This window comes from Fundulus heteroclitus, chromosome 20, assembly GCF_011125445.2.
Source record: "Fundulus heteroclitus isolate FHET01 chromosome 20, MU-UCD_Fhet_4.1, whole genome shotgun sequence".
Classification (NCBI taxonomy): domain Eukaryota; kingdom Metazoa; phylum Chordata; class Actinopteri; order Cyprinodontiformes; family Fundulidae; genus Fundulus; species Fundulus heteroclitus.
The window spans coordinates 24,385,284-24,394,637 of record NC_046380.1 but is presented as its reverse complement, the minus strand read 5'-3'; the positions used below and the strand labels follow the sequence as shown (position 1 = coordinate 24,394,637).

The 9,354-nt window shown below is 40.1% G+C and overlaps 1 protein-coding gene across 1 annotated transcript in view; it reads left to right on the top strand.

Moving 5' to 3' along the window:
- The first annotated feature begins 784 nt into the window (after positions 1-784).
- Positions 785-9,354, top strand: part of LOC105927117 (FYVE, RhoGEF and PH domain-containing protein 5) — a 35,828-nt gene continuing 27,258 nt past the window's right edge. The window contains exons 1-2 of the mRNA XM_012863725.3: positions 785-1,104; positions 4,054-6,457. Of these exons, the coding sequence (XP_012719179.2) occupies positions 1,095-1,104; positions 4,054-6,457 (2,414 nt within the window). The 5' untranslated portion in view covers positions 785-1,094. The remainder of the gene's footprint in view (positions 1,105-4,053; positions 6,458-9,354) is intronic.

Here is a 9,354-nt window from a genome sequence, read left to right as displayed (position 1 = left end):
TAAGAAATTCATCCGATTTTGTGCCACCATGCTTGGACCCATATTGGTCCACTTTTTAATCCAGAAACCTGCATAAACCCTACAAAGCCAATTCAAATAGGCAATTATGTGGACAATCCCACACAACCCCTATTTTCCACCATATGGGCCCCATATGTGAATGTTGGTTAGGGTCAGGGCCCCATCAAACCTTTGGCAGTCTCTGGGACTGTTTACAGTGCAGATATTCAATTACCAATTACTAAAACAATTACTAAATTATACATAAGGTTTATGTATAATTTAGACAAACTAATTTCAGAGAAAACATTTATTTGACTTTGTAAGAATTTAACTTATTTTATTAAGTACACTTTGAAAATTGCGGAGAATTTAAGTCACTTGATAAAATCGTGTTTTAGCTGTCTAACTTAATTTCTTTGCAGAAATGGATATTTCATAAAAATCCAGATAAATGTGGGAAAGCTCTAGTTTAATATACTAAATTGTGTTTCATTCATTAACATACTCATAACAACATATAATAATCAAGTTGTTGCCAGACATAATAAGACTCTCTGGGCTATGGCTGATTTGTGTTGCAGAGTGAATTTCTATGAAAAGTTAATACCGTCAGATGTTATTATGAAATAGGGTCATTTTTCCTAATAGGATTATTACACAGCTTTAACGTCATTAAACCGTCCCGTCATCTGCAGCATAGACATTTGCCCTTATCTCTGCCAGAGATGGCACATAAAAAAACAACAACTAATCAGTCTTGAATTTGCGCTGGCGGGGAGATGTTACGGTTCTCGGTAGTCTCGGCTCCTGCCCGGACCTGCAGCGCCAGAGGGATGTCGGTGCTGGTGTGTGGGTTATCAGGGCGCGGATCAAGCCTCCACATTTGGTTTCCAGTCGCGTCCTGCGCGCTGCCGGACGCGCAGGCGATCAGCTGAGCAGGAAAAGAGACGGAGCCGCCGTGAGAAACTGGCGCAGTCGCTCAGCGTCTGTGCGGACATTTCAGCGGAGTTTACTGCCCGGATCCGCTTCCAGCGTCCGTGCGCCGCGGCTGCTTTTGCGGGTGGGATGTTGGAGGTGGTCGACGCGCAAAAATGAACACAGGTGAGATGATTTATTTTTTTTATACGGTTAACAGTTCCCATCAGATTTCACCATTTGTCTCCACTATTTGTCCATTGAGTATGGGCGAAAAAATATTAGACACTGTATATTTCCCTTTTTACATTCCTACGAGGGAACTGTGAGACCAGCTCCAGGAGGAGAGCTCTTTATTTCTCTTACGAACAAAAAAGGGAAAAAAAGTAGTGCTGTTCAATTAAATCATTTGCTTTGTGTCTGATTTATGCAATTAACAAATCTAAGTCTAGTGATTGATGGATAGTCTTAAGTAACTTTTTAAATCCCAAGTATTAGCTGTGATGTTGTGTATTAAAAGTAAAAAAAAAAAAAAAACTTTGAATATTTGATCAAATTACCAGTTTTCATATGATAACGACCCTTTTTCAAAGTTATGTTTTGTGATTGAATACAAAATTTACAGATCGCATATTTAGCTTTATAATGGTTTTTATCTATTGTTTCATGTATTGTTCTTAAAGCTGTAAAGGCCTCCTGACGGGGGTCTCTTTGGCTTGAATCACAGGAAGTGAGTCAGGGAAATCCCTCAGACCTCTTTGTATTCTTTTTGGAACTGTGTTAAAGCATGCATTACTCATTACCACTTCTTTATCGCCTTTCTATAGCATCAGTTTTCAACAAATTGACTGTAGTTTTGGAAATTAGCCATCCTATTGATCAAGATTGGCTGAGGAAGCCAGGTGTTGGGACATTTTTGCTTTTTTCCCTCAGTAGTTCATTAAAATGAAAATGGCTCTTTTAAAACTATAGGAGGAAAAACAACATAGTATCAGCATATTACTTTTTAACGGCTGTTTTAAACAAGTGGAGTTAGGGAATGAGTCCAAACAGCTGTTCTTTGGTCTGAACCATATTCATTGGAAAACAGGATTTAATCACAATGTTTAGAGCATGATTTATTAACAGCACACATTAAAAGACTGATTGTGCTATAGAATTGAGTCAGAAATAGTGTTTATGGTTTCAGCACAACTGCATGCAGCAAATTTGATAGGTAATATCAAAATAGAAAGTGTCAAGAGCAGAAATTATTTTATTTCACTTCTAATCTGACTTTTTATTAATGCAGAGGACAGTTTTTTGTCTTATATTAGACAAATCAAAAATTGAAATTACTGTAGAGAATTAACTATCACGCTCACAAACTTCTTGATAGGTTATTGGTCTCCATCAGCCTGCCTCTGCGCTTCCTGTTCCTGACAAAAGTGGTTCTTTCCTCTGGTCTGTAAAAAAGTTTTTGCTAAGTAAGAACCAGTCAGTGAGAGAGCGAGAACTTATGGCAGTGGAAACACAAATACCTGGTGCTAAGCAAGAACTACAACCATTTTATCACTGAACATGGTTAGTGGAAAAGTGATTCAGAGCTGGGCTGATTCACCACAACAAAGTTAGGTTATGGGTTTGATCTAGCATATTATGTTAGGCTTTCTACCAAAAATAATGGGTTATGTTTAACACTGAGTCAACCAAACAGTGACTTCAAAGGAATAACCCATGACCTGGATTACTAGTAATATTTAGATTAAAACAGGTGACCCTTCCATTTCTATATCCACTTAATCCTTGCAGGGTCATAGAAGCCCAGGGCTTATGTCAGTGGTCAATAGGAGATAGGCACGAAACACTCTGGATAGGTTACAATTCCACCACAGAGACTTATATGGGACATCAAGGCTATTTAGAGGTGCTTAAAATACTAAGATTCATGATTTTTCTCTCTCTGAGCAAGCATGCTCAAGATAAACACACAATTACCTCATAGAAAGGCAACAGCAGGATTATTAGATTTTTATTCTTTTCACCAAACTGCATTGCAAAAGAACACATAAAACAAATAAAGACAAAACCACAATATTGTTCAAGACCTTTGCTAATGACTACTATTTATTCTTGGCATATACCACTATCTAAAATATTGTCTGTCTGTGTTGACTTTTTTATTTAGAGCGTACATTTTAAACATAACTACAAAAGGAGCTGCTTGTGCTAGCTACTAAGCACATAAAAGCTATCGCTTTCAAACAAAAATAAAAATAAAGACAATCTTGTATTGTTATATTGACTTTTTGGACAAACCGAATGGGATTGCAAAATTAATTCTCAACATATAACTATTTATTAAATATTGTATGTCCATATTGATCTCATGACCACTTTTTTGATCAAAATTGAAATGCTAGCTTGCCCTATGAAGCATCTAAAAGGCTGTCTTGAATTAACTAACTTTTGTTCCTGCTGTGAGCTAAAGTTATTAACACGGCTAACAGACAATAAAATTACTATTTAGCTTAATTTTACACTCTTATTTCCTCCTGTAGAAGAGGTTTAGAGTACTCCCATTAGGTTGTTTGTCCAGATGAAAAAGGTCGTCTGTAAAACCTCCTTCTAGTCTCCTTTCTAACCCAACAAACTGGCTCACAATGTTTAGTTAAAACTAATTGATGTCTGTCCCAACAGCATCAACCCAGGATGTGGGTTAAAGAAGTAGTCTATAAAGCGTACATTGGTCAGGTTCTATGTGTTCAGGAGTTCAAGTCTTGTTCTCATAACACAAACCCCGAGAGCCTAAATTTAGCTAGCACCGATCTGAGACGAAAAATGGGTCGATTTTGGTTCATTACTCATACTAAACCTTTGCCAGACATTGTTGGCTTTCTCCGTTTGGCTAAACCATTTTACTACCTGGGTGGTTACTGTAGTAGATTGCCTGCAGGAAATTAGTTTGTTTTACACATTTTGTCAAGAAAGTGTTTAACCATGATCTCAGTGATACGACTCTGACACACACCATTAAGTTCAATGCTTTTGTGAGTTGTTCAGCCATTTTAGGTCACAGGAGCGACACACAAATGACCCTGTAAGCTATTTTAAAGTCAATAATCTTACAGTTTCCTTTTCCTGTTGTTCTTTTAGACTGCACCCAACCTTCAGCGGCTGCAGCGCCAAGATTTGTACGTCACGCCAGCCTGAAGCTGCCTTCCCCTCTTATGTCTGCATCCAGGGGCCCTAAACCTTCTGTAGCCCCAAAACCTAAAGTCAATGTGCTTTTAAATGGCAACCAAGGAGGGTTCAGTAACGGCAATGCTGGAACGTCTTATGGAGGGGGTAAAGAAGTAGTTGTGAAACAGAATGGTCTGAACAAAGTCATCGTGAACGCATCACCTGGAAATAAACAAATTAACGTCTACAGTTTCAAATACCGCAAAACACATTTAAAAACTATGTGGAAGGGGACAGTGAACAGTGGACGGACGGAGGTGGAAAAGGAGGAGGAGGAAGATGAAAGCCAAAACATGGATGAGGACTGCAAATTAGCAGACAGTGCCCTCACAGAGGAGGCCGACCACCTGAAAACTCCTTGGGTTAGTGACGACAGACTCACTTCTGACTCCGAGGGGGTAGAGGAGATGAATGACACGGACAACATGGATGCTGAAGTCTGTGATGGAGGTGAGGCACTGGCTGACACAGATGGCCTCTCAATGGGAGAGATTTCTGTTCATAGTGCCGAAGAGAGGTTGCCTTGCCACTCCGCCGGCAAGCAGGAAAAGCTTTGGACAAATGGAGACAGAAGTACCGTGGATGATTTATCGGAGTCTTCTACTGATGAGAAGGGACTCTGTCTTAGCGAGAGAATGATGGACATCGATGCGAAACATGAAAGTCCTGATAGGTGTTGCAATAGCCTGAAGTTGATGTGTGGCCATCAAATTAGGGAAAAGGGTGAAAATCAGCTGGAGGTTAGTTTGTATGACTTAATTCCTAAAAACCACAAACAAGCCTGTCACGGAGCCATGGAGCCTTTTTATATATGTTCAGACGACATTATTAACATGCCGACTACCCTCTCAGAAAGTAGCATTTTTGCTGTAAACAGAGCTGGAGTATCAGCCAGAAAATACAACGAAACAACAGAAGATGGACATTTGGTGGAATGTGATAACATTGAGGAAGAGGATGAGTATGGCATCGGTGATAAGGCTAATGAAATGGAGGACATGTTGAACCATTTGGACTGCCAGGCAAGGTTCAGACAGGTTGCCATCTCGGTGCCAACGGACACGGACACCTCAATGGCGTCTTCTTTCTCTGAGAGCCAGCTGCTATCCATGAATGACTCTGATGTCTTCAAAGATGAGGATGATCTGGAGGGTCACATTGTGCCCTTTCTGGACGAGACCAGTGACGTGAAACATCATATTACTGATGAGCATGTTTACGAGGAGCCAAGGCAAAGTTCATGCACTGAAAGAGACTTTACTTTGAATAACAAGGCTACTGGCATTCAAACACACTCTTTGTCCCAGCAGAGTTGCACTGCTATGGGGGATCGGGGAGTACAGTTCCTCCACAAGACCTATGTTAGTGGATTAGGACAACCTGCGTCAAGCAGCAGCCCAGTGTTAAATTCAATGCGGCATAAGAGCTATTCCAAACCCAAGTATTTATCCCTGTACCCACGCTCCCTGTCCATGGAGGGACACAACACACCTCTGTGTATCTACAAGGAAAGCTCTTACAGACACAGAGATGGTGGTTCCTCATCTGAAAGCTTCTCCAGATGTTCTCCTTTGTCATCTAGTGCCCTATCCACACCTACTTCTTTGATGGATATTCCTCCTCCCTTTGAGCTCTCCTATATCACCAAGAAGCCTATCACCAAGAGTTCCCCCTCAATTTTTACTAGGGAAGACTCTTCAGAAAAAGACAGGAAAAAGAAATCCTCAATTAAGCGCTTTCTGCTTAAGTTTGGGTGGAAAACGGAACATAAGTCTGGAACAGATGCCAAGCCGTCCTCTTCGAAGTCCTCGCCTGAGTCCAGCCATTGCACGTCCGGCAGACGCTTGGATTTAGATAGGCAGAGCATTAGTAGTTCTCCACAACTAAATTTACGTCCGGCAAACAAGGCTCAGGGTTCACCTGAGCCTTTACCCACCTTCCTGTTCTACAAAGAGAGTAAAAGGAAAGGGAACTCTGTGGCCTTCCTCAACAGGACCGTTGTCCGAGTGGAGTCCTTCGAGGACCGCTCCCGAGTGCCTTTTGCACCTCTCCCTTTGACCAAGCCCCGCTCTATCTCCTTCCCCAACACTGATACCTCAGATTATGAGAACGTTCCTCCCCTCAGCGCCCTCAGCTCGGACTATGAGAACGTTCAGGTGCCGCAGCGGAGGCCTGTCTTGCAGACGCCACTGGCTAACTTTTTTGATCGTCCCAGTCGAGTCTTGTCTTCAGCGAATGAGACGGACGGTTACGTGGACATGAAGAGCCTCCCTGGGTTTGAGATGAATTTAAACTTAGCAGAACTGGAAACTGAAAGGTATGTGAACAAGTGTCTGCAGCATATTTACACATCTGGGTCTGTTGTAGAATGTGGACCACTTGGAAATAAAAGTTTATGTAATCAGGACTGAAATTAGAGTTTGTTTTTTTTGGCTCAACCATGACTGGCTGTTACCTGGAAAACCAATTTGTTTCATCAAGGTGAAGGGGATAATTATGTGTTTATTCCTTTAACATTTATGAAGACAACATTATTTATCTGTTATGAAATTGGAGGGCTTTTGATATTTTCAAAGCAGTCTGTGACTGAGAAGGATGAATATTCAGAAGATATATTGGAATTGGATGGAATTGACAAAAATCTTGCTTTCATGTTTACTCTACAAAAGAAAAATGCAGCCACGTTCACCCTATATTTTAGACAAGGATACAGCATAGAGAATATCATCATTTTAAGGGCGCAAATCATGGCTGATCCAGATAAATGGCTGTAGTGCCAAGCGACAGTGACAAAAGTTGAACATTATTCAACTTTCTTCTGTTGTGTTGCCAGCCTGCGTGTGCACGAATCTCGGTAATTGCTTGGCTGGAGGAGGGCAAGCGGCTGGTTGCCTAATTGCATATGTTAAACTGGAAATTAATGGAGAGGGAGCAACATCGCTCCCCATGTGTTGAGCCCATGAGGCACTAAATGTGTTAGAAAATGGCAATAAAATCAAAACATTAAGGTATGGACGAAATTACTTTCCTATTAATGTGTTGCTGTTTTAAAACTACTGTTAGCAAGCGTTGTGTGGCTTGTCTGTCAAGCAGCCACCTGCAGGTCTAGTAGAATGACAACAAAAGTATATTTTGGGAAATACGCACTTCAAAACTACTCTTCATTTTAGATAGTTTTATTTTATTAGTAGCAGTAGGTCTAACATATCAAGATATACCGCAGGATCAAAGAGTTATGATATCAATAATGATATTGTTCCTATGTTTTAGATTTCTTTTTATGAGATCTCCGAAATTTCCAGAGTAACCCGAATTTTCTCCAAATGTGTGGAGAATAGAGTAAAAAATATTGGCCCTCCACCACTTTTATCTGTCCTGTCAGCTGCCTGACAGAAGGCTCCTACAACCATTTCTGTACACATGAAAAACAAATTGTCCTTGTGGTGATGAAAAACAGAAATACTGTGCTTCACAGGAAATTAAAGGAAATAAATCGAAATAAGAAAAGCATTTAAGTTTTGCGGAATAATAAAGGTTTATAACACATAGGCATTGCATTAAAATAAATAAATAAATGTTATAATACTAATTTAAAACAGATAAAACAACTTTCAAAGCATTGTAAAAAGGAGATCTTTAGATCCTTATGGTCTTTTAGAGTAGTGTCTTCAATCCTATGCTCATTAGTGATGGGAGGAGATGATTCATTGATGTCATTCTTCAATTAAATGCTGCAGTAAACAAGGTTGTTTTCACAGCACAGGAAAAAAGGAGCTAGCAGCTTGCGCATGTCTCAGGTTATCAATAAGTTTGTTCCAGAGCTGAAGACCTTAGAATGCTGAGTCCCTTTGTTTCTCCTCTAAGAAACATCGTCTACACAGGTCTCTGATTTCCCTCATGACTAACAGCACAAAAATCTAAGCTGCATTTTACGTTTTTTTTGTTGGTATAAAAACTCTTATCATGGTGTATCCTTGTGAAGTGGATATCTAGAGATTGTATAGAAGACCACAAGATGTGTTCAGAACCACAACAGCAATGTGTACATTTTTGGGTTGTTTTTTTTTTCTGCTTCTGTCTCTTTCTGCTAACTTTGCCCCGACTGTTACCATTAAACTTCAAGAAATAAATATCATATATAATAAAAATTACTATAGTATGTAGGAGAAACGCAAGCTACAATTGTTTTGAATCTTTTGCCTAGCATTTATGAAGCCATGCTCAGGATCTTCTTCTTTTGATCGGTAACATTGTTATTGTCAACATTACCGCCTCCTGCTGGTACTGCAAAAACATTGCACTATTTTTTTTAGTGGAATGTCAGTGTATTTTTATGTTTGTCAAAAACTAAGTAAAGACATATCAGTTCAAAATATACACAGACTAGTGTGACAGAGGCCTTAATGAACTCCGGTTCCTACTGTGTGTGGCAGGTGCTGTTAGGACATGTTTGATGGGAGAGTAGACAATGTTGGTGTAGGGGTGGTCTTTTCATGTCCAAGTTAAAACAGGCTTGTTTCATTCATAGATTATCTGTTCAGTGCAGGGGAAAAGGTTGTCTCGTTGGTTTCTAAAATAGAGATTCTTGTCTCTCTGCTTTGGTGTTATTTGTTTTTATGATCAAACATGCTGTGTTGATGTGCTCCCATCCCCCTCTGCATTCCTGCCTGCTTTGCCCATATCATACAGACCTCTCAAGATGAATAATAGTCGGAGCAGTTTGGACTCATTGCTCTTCTCCAGCCAGTCTGCTACAGCAAGCAGAGATACAATCTCAGTGTGCTCTCTAGTCTGCAGAGCTTCCCTTTTCATAGTTCACAGTCTCTTGTGGTTTTATGCAGCAAGACGGTACAACAAAAGCATGGCTATGCTAATTCTGCTTAGAAATTTGCCAACATATAGTCAGGTATGGTGTTTTCTATATTCCGAAAGAAAGATGTATCGCTTTATTAAGTACACCCGTTCAATCCAACGCAAAGAAAGTCAGCCAATCACATGGCAGCAACTCAGTTCATGTAGACATGGTGAATGAGATTTGCTGAAGTGCAAACTGAGCATCAGAAGGAGGAAGAACATGGTTGTTGGTACCAGAAGGGCTGATTTGGCTATTTTAGAGACTAATGATCTACTGGGATTTTCACACACCAGTAACTCTGAAGTTTACAAAGAATGGTCTGAAAAAGACAAAAGAACTGAGTGTCAGTTGTCTGGACA